Source organism: Tasmannia lanceolata, unplaced genomic scaffold (assembly GCF_043159265.1).
Source record: "Tasmannia lanceolata isolate RefF3 unplaced genomic scaffold, GAP_Taslan_0.1 ptg000037l, whole genome shotgun sequence".
Taxonomy (NCBI): Eukaryota; Viridiplantae; Streptophyta; class Magnoliopsida; order Canellales; family Winteraceae; genus Tasmannia; species Tasmannia lanceolata.
Genome location: NW_027518714.1, coordinates 60,862,566 through 60,876,630, shown reverse-complemented (window position 1 = coordinate 60,876,630; position 14,065 = coordinate 60,862,566). Strand labels below are relative to the sequence as shown.

Sequence of the window (14,065 nt, the reverse complement as noted above, 5' to 3'; positions counted from 1 at the left end):
GGTGTAGGTCTGAGGAGGTTCTACTCAAATCAATGTCTACAAAATAAATCACAGATATTTGAAATTTTAGAACACTCGCAACTATTGTTGGGAAGGCAAAGAAGGCAAGGGATGACAACCTTGTAAATAGAGAGTGTTTCTAAGGACCACTGCAAAGAGAAAAAGAACAGTGTTTTCACAAAGGTAGGTTCAAAACACAATAAGCAGCGACAGAACTCAGTCCCCAAAATAAGTCACAATAAAACATGAGATCATAAGAATCCACTGACATGGATGCATATCCTGTAGGAAGTAAACTTCATGGATATCGTCAAACCATCCACACAAAGAAGAAAACAAGTAGTAGTAGTCACAATCTATAGAGGAAAACTTAGCAAGGTTGATATACTATGTGATGAATTGTGAAAACAACAATCCCGTAATGACAATAAGATGCTTCAGAAAAAGTCCCCTAGAGCTACCCATAGCCGCCATTAGTAGTATTAAAAATCAACCTTTTGTTATCTAATAAGTAAGAAATCTAAAACACATATACTCCCCTCAAATTCTATTTCCAACACACTCCCTTAAGAAGTCAAATAAGAAATAGGTCTCAAAATGTAAATAAGATGTTTCAAAAGAAGTCCCCTAGAGCTTCCCAGTTACTTAGCTTTGATGAAATCATTTGTAAGCTCTCTGTTGACATCAATAATGACATGCCCTTGCATCGACATGTCGTCATACACTTCGCCCACTTGGCCATCTTTTCTTTGTTTTTTCTCCTGTAACAATTCTTAATGACTCTTTGATGTCTTTGTGCATCAGGAGTCAAGTGTCGAAGTGGCTCACAACCAAACATGGGTTGTGAGTTGAACTAACTGCATTTAATAGCTAAGAGAGAAAACCCTAAGCTATTACCTAACAAGAAAGAAGTCTAAACCCCATAATCTATGGCCAAGACACTTTCCTAAGCACACTAAAGAATAAAGTGGGATTTTCGTCCCAAATAGGATACCTCTTAAACCCATCCCAACAAACTTAGAAAGTTCAAAAAAAAAATGTCCAAAAACACTTCAGTGGAAGAAGGCATGGCTATAGGGGGTTCTCACCCTGCTTTGAACACAAGTAAGCTCTCTATTGACATAAACAGTGGCAATGTGCTGCTGTGATCATGATATCACCGGTTCGGCCCAGTTGGCCCCTCTTTTCTTTGCCTTCACTCGTGTAGCAAGTCTTAATGACCCTTTGATGTATTTTTGCACCAGGAACCAAGTGTCAAAGTGGATCTCAACCAAACAAGGGTTGTGAGTTGAACTAACTTGACTTAGGCTCCGTTTCTTTCAATGTAAAAATGGATGTAAAATTTGTTTGATGTTCATTTTTACAACATGAAACAAATTTTCCGTCCATTTTTACGTCGAAAGAAACGGAGCCTTAGTAGATGAGCAAAACACTTGCAGGTTTTAAAGGTACATTGCAATTTGATTCTTCCGCATTCTGTTTTTAGAAAGAAATCGTTGTAACTGAAAATTGTTTCCCATTACAAAGGAAACCCATTCCACGATAAGTATTTCCTCAGGGAAACTTGAAATTTGACCTCTTGTTATTAATTTGATTAAAGACTCATGCATAACTCATACCATAAAGTCCAGTGCAGAAGGTTACAAGGTAATAGCAGTGTTACTTAAAATTGAGAAACAATGCTACTTCAATTTTCATAATTAGTTGTATTGGGGTTCCACGCAAAAGCAATAGTCCCACATCGGACATGTGAAATGGATGCGGATGGGTTATAAGGGAATGGGCAACCCTCCTCTAACAGCTAGCTTATAGGGGTGAGTTCTTCCCGGTTTGATTCCCTACAAGTTGAGTTATCACTTCTATAATAAAAATTACTTAGTACTTTCCAATTTCCTAAATATAAAAACGAGCCCAGTTTCTATGTGCTGAGAAGGTGTTCATTGATAATGTTGTCAAGCTTCAGAGACTAAAAATCACTATAGACAACAGTACAATCGATGAGAAACAAATAGCTATGTCTACAACATGTTTCTATACCGTGTTCATTTGCTATACTGTTCTTGCCAAGCTTGCAATATAGTATAACGATAATAAACCCCAATTTTACTTGGTGTTGAGAATGATGCATTTTTCAATTGTACTGATTAGAATTGGTTCATAAGTGATTGGAATTGCTAGCCTTAATTACTAAAAAGAAAGGAATAACCGTAGTGATGATGGAGAAACAAAAAATATTGTTCAGAGCAGATATTTGTATACCAGTTTTATGTCATAATGTTGTTATTGTATTGAACTATGAATAATGCCAACCCTAGCTACTAAAGTACAGTATAACAGCAGCACTGATGAATGAATAAAAATTATTGTTTACAACAGATCTTCATTTCATATTTAAAACTATAACATTTGTATTCTATTGAACTCAGTGCTATTAATTTCTCTATATTTTCTTGGTTAAACCACATAAATCACAGTTGCATTAGAAGATTAAAATCTGGTAACTATGGAATACCCAAGTTGTTTTTTCCCGAGATTAGAAGATCAAAATCTAATCATTATAATAACACGGGGATTATCCTGACTTATGAAGTGTATAGAAGTTACAGAAACAATTGTGGTATGGTGGAATATCATGCTATTTGGGATACCTATAAAATCAGTTACTTGTAAATTACATTTTTTATTGATGGTTTATTAGTACAAGAGGCATAAGTCATACTTATTGTAATTTATTATAAATAATAGCATGACTTGCATCAATGTAAATCCTAGTTGCATTACTTGTTTTCTCTCACCTTAACATCTTGCAAAAGAGAGCAGTGCTGGCCGACCAAGAGGCTGAGAAAGCATACAAAGAAACTGATAAGCTGAAGAAGAAATGGAGAAGAGAAATTTCTAATCTCAAACCACTTCCTTGAAGAGATTTCGACATAGCTATGAGATATGATGGATTGGGATTATCATTATCAATGATGGAAAAAAATTTGTGCCATTCTTCCATGGGGGAAATGGTGAATTCTTGAGAACGAATGAACCCACTTCATGGTTTAGAGGATGATGATCAAACCAGAACCTAAAATGTAATATGGGTGGCAAAATTATGCATGTATTACTTTCAAATCAGCATCTAAAATGTAATACGGGTGGCAGAATTATGCATGCATGACTTCAGAGCTTTTTTTTTTTTTTTTTTTGAATTGTACTTCAGAACTTTGTTATACCTCAGTAGCTTTGGAATTGATCATCTTTGTAACTGGTCCTCACCCATTTAAGGACCAGTGCATGGGTCTTGCTCAAAGTCAAGTTTGGATCTTGTCTGGAAGAGAGTTGAATGAATTATTCATTTGTCTGTTTTTTCTCTTTCCATTGCTGAGATTTAACAATGTTTATATTTTCCCCAGAATGAGAAAATCTTGAAATAAGAGACGAAGAACATAAATTAAAAACTGTATAAAGCATGGCACAAACCAGTTCATTAAATTGAGTTTAATTGTCACCTTTAACTGCCATACTTAAACACTGATTTCAAGGTTTTTCTTCTACACTTGGATATGGCTAAAAGAGTACAGTGGACACCAAAAGGTTAATCGGGAGAATCATATGGTCCTTGATTATTTGAAATGTAACAGATTTTGCCTAACCCAGAACGGATTAGTAATAGTCCAGTAAAAGATTAGATCCTATTATCCACTTTAGTGAATGAACAGAAAAGTAGTCATAGACATCAACCATTTTTCGTATTTACATTTGCTATTACTGTTCTTAAATAAGTTATCCCAACACACTACTCTCTCCAAAATTATTTCTTTTTTTAAAAAAAAATTGTAATATAAATGAAACCCAGAAGGAATATTATCCTGCTTTAAATCTCATCTAAGTTATTGAGAGGTTCCGACTGGATTGGCCGGATCCAGATGTAAATATATTCCCATTTAGAAAATCTTAATATGATGCTTTCTAGTTCAGATAATCTCTGTGTTGGTTTGGATGTCAAGAGGATGGGGGGCAATCTTTAAGTGGATCAGAGCCAATATGTCAGTTGCTCCTGTATATATTGGGAGGCAGGCAAAGACAATCCACAAATAATTACTAAGGCAGTCTCCCAACGAAAGGACTGGAATAAAAGAGTCCATCATGTCAATGAGACCATAAAACAAAGAGCTTGTGGCCTTGTCTACTATGACATGGATGCACTTGTGGGCCAATTCCAAGACATTTAACAAAAAAAATGAGGGGATAGATCTGAACAGTGGGTGGCATGGAAATACCCCAGCCATCTAATTTTGGAAAGAAAATATGCTTCCACAATGAAACTGTAAATGCTAATAGACAGAGGATAAAAGGTTTGAAAGTGACATGTTATAATGGCCATAACCCAACTATTCAATTAGAAAAGAAAGCAATTTTCACCATGAATTATTTAAGTGAAAATTACTTCAACCATTCAACTGAAATAGAAGAAACAGGCTTGACAGTGACATGAATAAATTCATTTAAGTTCAATTTAGAGAGAGAAAATGCCACTGAAATGTAAAGAGCCCACCTATCTAATTTAAGGAGAAGAAAAGGATGTGCCACTGACATACAAATACTCCAACCAGATGAATAAAATGGCCTCCACATTTGAAATGCAAATACTACTAGGGTTGGAAAGCATGGATAACCATGGTTGGTGAAACCAATGATGTTACGTACCAAAATGGGTCCTACTTGAGCAGTGTAAATTAGTTTAGATAATTACGATTTTTAGATTTGCTCTTTAGTTCGTTGGAAATAGTAGTCTTATAGATAAGGGTTATCTAGATTCTAGATTTGTAATAGGAGTTTTAGATGGAATGGCAACTATGTTTTAAATAACATGTAACCGGTCTTTTGAAAGGAATGAAGAAAGTTATCCCAAATTTGTGTTTTTGCACAGAAGGAGGAACGACCCTTCCCTGAAAGTGGGTCAAGAGGCTGATCTTCCCTCTAGGAGGATCAAAATCGTTGCGAACTGATCCGAGTTCATAGCAATTGGTATCAAAGTAGCACGATCTGGGCCTTAGAGAAGAAAATCGAAGGAGCAATGGATCCGTGGGATGAGACGATTAGGGAGATCAAAAGGCACCTAGCTTCCATGAATGCCAAGTTCAACAAGATGTAGTCTCGTTGGGCGTGAAGATAGAAGAGCCTCCATGTTTGATGAAGTTGAATGAAGAGTTCAATGAAAAAATCGTCGAGAAGGCTTGTGTGATGAAAAAGAAAAGAAGAAACAGAAAAATGAGAGAAAAGAAGAGAGAAATAAAGCAGATAGAAGAAAAGGCACAAAAGAAAGGTCATCGTCATCGTCATCGCCGAAGAGTCTACGGTCCCTCTTCCTCTCAATCTGTCCAATACAATCGAAAGGATTCTCACCCACAACCATCCGTCTATCAAAATATAAATTACTTCTAAGAAGCACAACCAAGGAGCTTCGATAACATCATGATGACTAATCGAAAGACGAAGAGAAGAAGAAGAAAAGGAATAGAAAGGAAAAAGACTTTCGGAAAATGCCCAACCTTGAGGACAAGGTTGATTTCAAGGCCGGTGGAATGTTACGTACCAAAATGGGTCCCACTTGAGTAGTGTAAATTAGTTTAGATAATTACGCTTTTTATATTTGCTCTTTATAGATAAGGGTTGTCTAGATTCTAGATTTGTAGTAGGAGTTTTAGATGGAGTGGTAACTATGTTTTAAATAACGTGTAACCAGTCTTTTGAAAGGAATAAAGAAAGTTATCCCAAACTTGTGTTTTTGTACAGAAGGAGGAACGACCCTTCCCTCAAAGTGGGTCAAGAGGCTGATCTTCCCTCTAAGAGGATCAAAATCGTTGCGAACCGATCCGGGTTCGTAACAAATGATTTTTCACAGCCTGTGTTCTCCCCACAAAAATCACAAACCCAAGTTAAAGCAATGTTTGTTGAGGTGAAAAGCATAGAAACATGGATTTCCACCGATAAAAAGAGTGACAGCCGGGCTATTGGGCCTCCTGTAATGATCATTTGAACCCACAAGCACATCCATCTCTCCTAACAGATTTTTTTTTTTGGACATAGGGTATCCCCATCCCATTTTAGGGTAGGACTAATCCCTATGGATGCACGCAATCACCCGTAAACCATGTTCATCGGGTAACTCCGAGGGGACTTGAACTAAGACCCGTAAACCACGTGCAATCTCCTAACAGATTTATCTCCTGTTCACATTTACAAGTAACAACGCCCGGGGTCACTCTGTAAGCCTGATTTCTTTCTAGCAAAAAGGGGTTTTATACGCTCATTGTGCATCAGATGAACAAGAAAAGGTCTGTTAATTAAGGGCCTCTTTGGATCACTGTTTCAAAATGCAAATGCGGCCAAAACGTGGCCAAAGAAAATCCTAGTGATTTGGTGCGATTGAGTACTCGGTTGAGGTGATTGAGTACTCCGTTGATTTGGCCAAGTACTAGGCTGACGCGGTCATAACTACGGAATGTGAAAGGAGTTTTGATTGACTTTGTAAGGCAAAATGCGGACTAGGACAAGAATGCGGCTAAGGTAAAAGGGAGTCGACTGGGGGCAAGTCAACAATGACACAGGGGAGTTTCAAAACTATGCTTTGGATTCCATTAAAATTTATAATTATTTCCAAATAAGGTTAATTTTAAGTTAATCTTACTTGCAAATGGAACATTAAGCCAGCCATTTTGGAAGAACTCTTAGAGGATACCCACGGATGCACTAAGTTTAACTTATAGGATGCATAAATGTAAGATAACAATAGGATGCTTATCCGATTAGAGGGGCAGCACATCACAATGCTATAACCTTCTAGCACTTGGATTTTCTTCGGATACTATCGACAACAATACGTCAATTATGTATCCTGTCCTATTTAGTGGTGATTTTCCAATTGATTCACCACTTTGTTTAGTTAATTGATTTCGGGTACTTCAGCTACTGTAAATGCAAATTTGTATGCAATATCAGATCAGCAGCTAGATAATAAAACAGCTAATTAGCTCAGGAAAGGGAGGTTAATTCTGTGTTTAGGGTCTGGAAACTGTGATTTTATGGCAGCCTTTCATAAAGTAGTTGTTATCCTGTGGAGGGTATCTACATTGATTTTTCCAGTACATTATTCTTTATCAACTTAACAATTGACTGCGAAGCTTTTTAGCAGACGGGTTAGTTGGTAGTAGAGCTTTCAGATTTATTGGGCCTAGTCAACCTCAACTTGGGCCCTTCGATGTCATTCTCATCACAAAAGTTTGTGAGTGCCAGCACTCCAGTACACAATAAAAAGGGCTCTTATATACAGTAAGGCTTACAAATAGAAGGAATTTCTACTGTTGGTTGGATTTTGAAAAGTACAGGTGCAGAAAATGGGGCCTTGGGTGCTAAAAATTGAAGTTGACTCCAGCTAAATGCCACTCATCCAGAAATAGAATTTGTAAAAGGTATCTCAAATCATCTCTTGGTTGGACTTGAGAGACCTCTGGGTCCCCTTAACAGCTGGTTACAAGTAACAATTTAGATTCCAATACGTAACATTATTTTGCAAGCCACTCAAATCAATCCCTGTCCAAAGTTTTCAAGTAAAGCAACGAGATTAAGGCGATAATTGCTGCGACAACATTGTGGAAACATCACAATGAATTAAGAATAGTGATATTCTGAATGACAACACCAACATAATCAAATCAGACGTTAGGTGGCATGTCTCTCCAAATTTCCCCTCTACCTTGTTACATCTTACATGTGGTCGTAACTTTGGCACCACAGGATGCAATTAGTCTAGCATTTTACAATGGATAGTTGTGAGAGTTTTCCAAAAAATCAGTTTCCAAATGGGTAGCAAAAAGAAGAGAAGTTTTCCCACACGTAAAGATCAAGCGCTCAGAAGCCCATGTGCCGATTCCAACCAATGTCTCTGTATATACAAAGGCCAGACTTGAGAGCAGCTCCAAGGAGTCTTGCTCAAAGATTGATGGGGATCAGATCTCAATTTTCATGTGAGCTGTGGGCAATGAGCCTGAATCAGATGAATTAATTATCCATCAGTAAATTAGAACTCTTAAATCCTATGGAATCAAATTTGCAGGACATTATTCTTTTCATACCAGGAAAAGTTTGTGATGTGAATATTGTTTCCTGGTTCTGTCCAAAACCCATCTGGACGACACTTTGGAGATCATCCTCCCAGAATGCCGCAAGCTGAAAATCGAAATTTCATGTCTTGCTTATTAATTTGTATGGGTAGAGATGATGCAACTGTGCTGGGAGGCTTGAAAGACGGGCCATTTCAAAATTCAAAAGAATTACCTGAGAAGAAGTATTGCCATATCCATCAACAGTAGGTAGCTGCATGCCTAGAGTTCGGCGTAGTGTGGCATCTGATGGATTTACAGAGCATTGGGTCTCCGACCCATTCGATACAACACTCTGTAGGGGTCCCTGTTGAGGTTGGTGGTTGAATGAAAATGCTGACACTGAGGAGTCTAATGGGAACACCATCTGTGGAACTGAACCACGCGATTGAAGTATCTGAATTCGCAAGGCAAAAAACATAATTGGTGGGCACAAAATAAAAGCATCAAAGAAGAGAACTTAGGCATTATTCTTAATCACACGACTTACATCTTTTGAGAGGAGAGTCTCCATGTTGAAATCTAGCCTCGGATTCACAGTAGATAACTTCATAGAAAGGAACTGGAAAACATGACAGAATGTCAGCAGCACAAACCTAATATATGTTTAGGACAACATAATTTGATGTGCAATCTGAATTTACCTCGACCTGACGCTGTAATGACTGTACATAGTTTATAATTTCATCAAGCATAACTGCTTTACCGGTTATCTACAACAAGGATTCAGAGTTAAAGTTGAATTTTCTAATTAAGCCAACTTTTCATAAATGTATGAATACAACAGTACTAATTGGTTATCTTTCCATACCTTATTGCAACCTGGTACAAGATCTTGCAGGAACTTCATCCGTTCGCTAATCTTTTCCCTTCTGACCTGGCATAGAACAAAGGCAGAGTTAACAAAAATCTACTGACAATGGTAAAAACTAAAAACAAAGAATCATACACTCAAGAGTGGAAATTATTTGCTTCTTACCCTTTCAGCTAGACTGTGGCTATCTGTAGCTTGGCCTCTTCTTGCTCTGACATGGATATAATCTTGCTTTGGCGGTTCCGGAGGCCTGGAATTATCTTTTGTTTCCTTCTGACCACCATCCCCTCCGCTCGCACTGCCATTCTGTTCGAACTTTGGCTTCGCCGCATCCTTTCCAATTACAGTGTCTTCTGATGGTTTGCTTCGCTTCGCATTTGAATCATCTTCAGCTGCCTGCAAGGGAGAATTTTGAATCATTTAGTATCCCCAAGATGCTTAATTGAGAATTTGAGAGAAAATTAATTTTGGATCATTTAGTATCTCCAAGATGCTTAATTGAGGATTTGAGTGAAAATCAATTTTCGATCATTTAGTACCCCCAAGATGCTTAATTGAGAATTTGAGTCAAAATCTACAAGTAGCAATTAACAATTTAACATACCTTGGGATCTTTAGCAGAGAGAGAGGAAGCAATTTCCTTTGGTTTGCCCTTCAGAGTAGCTTTTCGTTTTCTAGCATTTATCTCATTTGATCCTTTCACGCAGAGCTCCCCACCAGTAATTGGATCAGACCCAGAAAATTCGTCTTGAGCATTACTGAATTCTGTGTCGTCGGGGCTAGACGACCTCGATAATCTATTGAATTTCTTGTCCGAAACAGACGCACAAACAGACGCTGAAGCAGAGGCAGACCTCATCTCATCTTGTAATGTGAACTCCTTATTCTCCAAAACGCCTGTCTGAGATCCAGCCCTAAGAGACTGGCTACTTGAGACCCTTGAGATCTTGCCATTTTCCATCCTAGGAACAGATCTATAAGGTAATTCAGTTTCAGGTAACCCAAATTGGTTGAAATTTCTACTACCAAAACATGAGAATTTAGCAGCCCTCTCTGCAAATCCAGGATCACTGGCGAATGTCGCCAAAGTGTGATGTGTATTATTCATCATAGAATTCCCCCAAACGGGCAAATTCCCTCTGGCCTGATGATCCATCATGGAAAGATTAAGCTTAGGGGGAGAATTCAAAGGAGTACTATAACATGAAGTGTTTGTACTATTGTTATTTCCACCAATCCCTAATCTCTGAGATTGTGGCGAGATTTCCCCAGAGTTACAAATGCTCCCCAATTTCCCAATCAATTCTCTGATAACAATGCTCTCGTTAGGAACATTTGACGCCACCGGGGAAGAGACGATAGAGCTCAGTTCTGATTCGAATGGGGCGCTCTGATCTATTGAATTATCCCAATTGAGATTGAGGAAACAAGAAGTTAATTGATCAGAAGAACAATTTAAATCTCCAAATTGAACATCCATAGTAGAAGAAGATTGCCAATTGGGTGGAGAAGAAGATTCTCTGTAACTCAGAGAAGGGGGACTAGTGTCATTCAGAAAAAACTTCTCCTTTTCCATATAAACCGCCAAAATATCACAGACCCAGATGCAAAAAAGTGATAAATAGCCAAAAGGTCACAGACCCAGATGAAAAAAAGCAAAAAAAAAACAAAACCCAGAAGAAAAGGGAGGAGATTTGGGTCTTCTAATGGGGGTGTCTGGACAAAAAAAGACAAGAAATTACACTGAGGAGGAAAATGGGAAATGGGTTTAATGAATTTGAAGATGAAACAATGTTTTAGTTAATGTAAGTGTTGGGAGAAAGAGGGAGATGGTGGGTTTGTGGAGAAAAGCAGAGAAGGTGAAGGAGAGAAAAAGAAAGAGAAGGTTGAGAAATGATGGGAAAAAAATGTTAAGTGTTGACCTTTTTAAGCAGCCTTCCGCGATCGGCGGTATTAGATGCCGGGTCTTGGACGTCAAACCAGCTGTGTTCCCCCCGGAGGACGGTTTTGAAATTAAATGAATATTTTTGCCATGAGCCCATGAAAGCTCTAGAAAGAGGAGAGAGGTTTGAAAAGCTTATGCAGAGAGAAAGAGAAAGGGAAGGAAAGTGATGGGTGTAGTGGGGGTTTTATCGTTCTTTCTACAGGCCCAAAACAACTCAGTTTGTCTATGGTGAAATCAATGATTAATGTAGAGTCTAGAGAGAGAGAGAGAGGTGTAGATTAATGATAAAAAAAGATAAAAGAGAGAAGAGGAGATTACTGAAACAGAAATTTAATTCCTTTTATGCTGTTCATCCATCTTTTTAGTTTTTTTTACTTTGACCTTTTTCCTAGTGGGAGGTAAAGGGAGACTGAGAACAAAGCAGGTAAACTATAGGGGTGGCAACGGGGCGGGTCGGGGCCGGATGTTGGGGTCCCCTTCCCCTTCCCCTCTGCGGGGATGGTGGGGAATCCCCCTCCCCTCCCCGCGGGGAATATCTAATCCCCTTCCCCTTCCCCTTCCCCTTCCCCTCCCCGCATCCTTCGGGGACAAAATCCCCGCCCCGCCCCCACTTTGGAACCCAATCAAACCAGCAAACAGAGCTTCTTTCTTCTACGTCCATTACAGACAATATTGTGATGAATGCTATGATTCTATTCATGTGATCAACAAACAGATGGACAAAATCAGAAATGCATGGATGAGACAACAAACATAAATAACAACAGGACCTCATCTTTCAGCAATTTTCTGCATAAATTATGGAATGATAAATAGGAAATGAGCACCAGGATTACCTTCATTAACAGACAGCTAATGTGCAAAAAGTAACTATTTCAGTAGTCACAATGAACTTTAAAAGTCCATAAGTGGGCGCTCACACACGCAAAATAATGTTCATTAGTTCATTCTGTATAGCATGTTAACCCCCAGATGAGCATGAGAAATGAGAATGGAGAAGAGAACAAAATCAACAAATGACTTATTTCTTTAACTGCAATTCAGTCTAGTGCTGACATGAAACAAATTTCTAGTAGCTAAATTTTTCTTGTTGAAAATTAAAACCTGCAATCCAACCCTAAAATTTTGTTGGCACTACGATTTTTTGATAATTGCATACACTCAGCGTCTCAGGCTCTCAGCTTGTCTTTATTATTTCAACATCTGTGAAAAGGTTATTATAGTTCCCAAAATGCTCTCAGAAGCTAATTAAAAGGAAAAGACAAGCTAAGTTTATGTTTGGGGGAATCTTGTAGCCGATCCACAGAGTTTCTAGTAGTTTTCCTTAAAAAAAACACTTAAAAATTTACAAAAAAATGGCATTGATTAGCGGGGCGGGTCGGGGTGGGGCGGGGCGGGGCGGGGACAACTCCATCCCCTTCCCCTTCCCCTCCCCGCACCGGGGAATTTTTATAATCCCCTTCCCCTTCCCCTTCCCCTTTCAAATCGGGGAATCCCCTCCCCAAACGGGGCGGGGCGGGGCGGATCCCCGCTTTTTCGGGTGAAATTGCCAGCCCTAGTAAACTATAAAACAAGTTTAAGAAAAGTTGGGTTTTCTTTGTCTTTTATTTATTTTTTATTTTGTCTTTTATAATTCAGCTTGTATTTTAACATGTCACTCTGGATTGCTGTTGGTGGGCACATGCTTGTCCAACATAATTTTCTGATTGGAGCTCAGTAGAGCTTTATCAAATGGATCTCTCTCTCTCTCTCTACTTTTTACTTTTTCTATTTCTACAGGCTTTTAGGAAGGTAAAAAGAGAAGGGGGTGATTAGTTAGATATTATATTGTGAATGATTGGAGTCAAGAGAAAGGCCAGGTGGGTTAAAATGTCAGAAGTAAATTAGGAAAATATTCTCTTAATTTTTGATTGCTAAATGGAAATATTTATTCCATCGTTAATTTAATACACGACTATATGACCAGCCCAAGAGTCAATCATTGCATTAAATTCTAGCCTCCCCCTTTTAATTTGGGTTATGTCGGGTTCACATCACCTGCCTAGGCTACATCCTCTCCTATTCTCTCATATCCATCTCTTTTTTTTTTTTACCTCTCCACTGATCTCAACTTAGAAATCCGTTAGAAGCTAAAGCCATGTTGGGCAACCATTAAAAATTATTCCATGGGGATATTAGAGAGAGAGAGAGAGAGAGCATTGAAAATCCCGAAAAACTAGTGAAAACAAAATACCTAATTAAAATTGATTTTTTGCTTTCTTGGTTTTTAAGGAGCTTTTCATCCTCTCCTCACTCTACCCTCTTAAAATCTCCCTCTCCCGCCCATCTCTCACAACTGGCCCCACAAATATTCCATGGAACATTTTTAGATGGTGGCCCAACATGTCCTAAGAGTATGTTTGACAGCCATGACAAAAATTCATAGAATCTTCATTTATCTATTCATTAGATACGGATAGTGTAGAGAGAGGTAAGGAAGAGTGAGTCAGGAAGGCATGAGAGTAGGTTGAAAAATTGGGGGGGAAATCTTCATCTTAGCAATGCACTTTTTTCCTAATTTTATAGGAAAGTTTTCTTTTGGTGTTTAGTCGAACGAAATATTTGATTATTTTTGAATTTTCAATATTTTTAGAAAACAATAATATTGTGAGCTAAGTCTAAGATTTTGGGAGTTTGCAATATATATGGAGCTGAAGGAAGAAGACAATGCCTGAGGGTCTCTTTGGATGCGCGGTATAGACTTGAGAGTAGTGGAATAAGTAATCAACAAGGAGGAGACAAGCAATGGATTTGCCTAGATTACCTCGAATAGTGGTAATAGCTTCTTACTTTTCTTCCTGATTCTTTCAAAAGTCTAGTAACTACTCTACAAAAAAAATACATTGACGCTGAAAGTAGTTATGGCGCTCTCGTTTCAAATGAGACTAGGATGATGCTTAATCGAGATGATGGTCAAGAGCATAGATTAGTTGTTCCTAGTGAGAATAAGAGAGAAGGTCATCTGATAAGGAATCAAGAAATAGCTAGTCAAGATCTAGAGATAGAGGAAAAGGTTTACAATGTATCATTGCATGGTTTTACATTCTGGCATAGTTTTCTGAAGCAAGATGATAAGTCGGATAATAGTGTTGCATGGTAACAAATGAAAAGAGTGAG

General features: G+C 38.3%; 1 protein-coding gene across 1 annotated transcript; it reads right to left on the bottom strand.

Moving 5' to 3' along the window:
* Positions 1-7,292: 7,292 nt before the first annotated feature.
* LOC143861693 (transcription factor bHLH62-like) lies at positions 7,293-11,131 on the bottom strand. The gene is made up of 8 exons (XM_077372569.1): positions 9,569-11,131; positions 9,130-9,360; positions 8,962-9,027; positions 8,795-8,863; positions 8,641-8,712; positions 8,326-8,547; positions 8,124-8,217; positions 7,293-8,035 (listed from the first exon to the last, which is right to left on the bottom strand). Exons 1-8 carry the CDS (start codon positions 10,538-10,540, stop codon positions 7,998-8,000), a joined length of 1,764 nt encoding a protein of 587 aa, XP_077228684.1. The 5' UTR covers positions 10,541-11,131; the 3' UTR covers positions 7,293-7,997.
* Between the last annotated feature and the right edge of the window lie 2,934 nt (positions 11,132-14,065).

Bases quoted from the DNA above. Each gene is read 5' to 3' on its own strand.
- LOC143861693 (XM_077372569.1), bottom strand. From the start codon at position 10,540: ATGGAAAAGGAGAAGTTTTTTCTGAATGACACTAGTCCCCCTTCTCTG. The intron at 9,361-9,568 runs GTATGTTAAATT...TCTCCCTTGCAG, and splicing joins TCTCTGCTAAAGATCCCAAG to GCAGCTGAAGATGATTCAAA. The intron at 8,036-8,123 runs GTATGAAAAGAA...CATCTGATTCAG, and splicing joins CACATCACAAACTTTTCCTG to GCTCATTGCCCACAGCTCAC.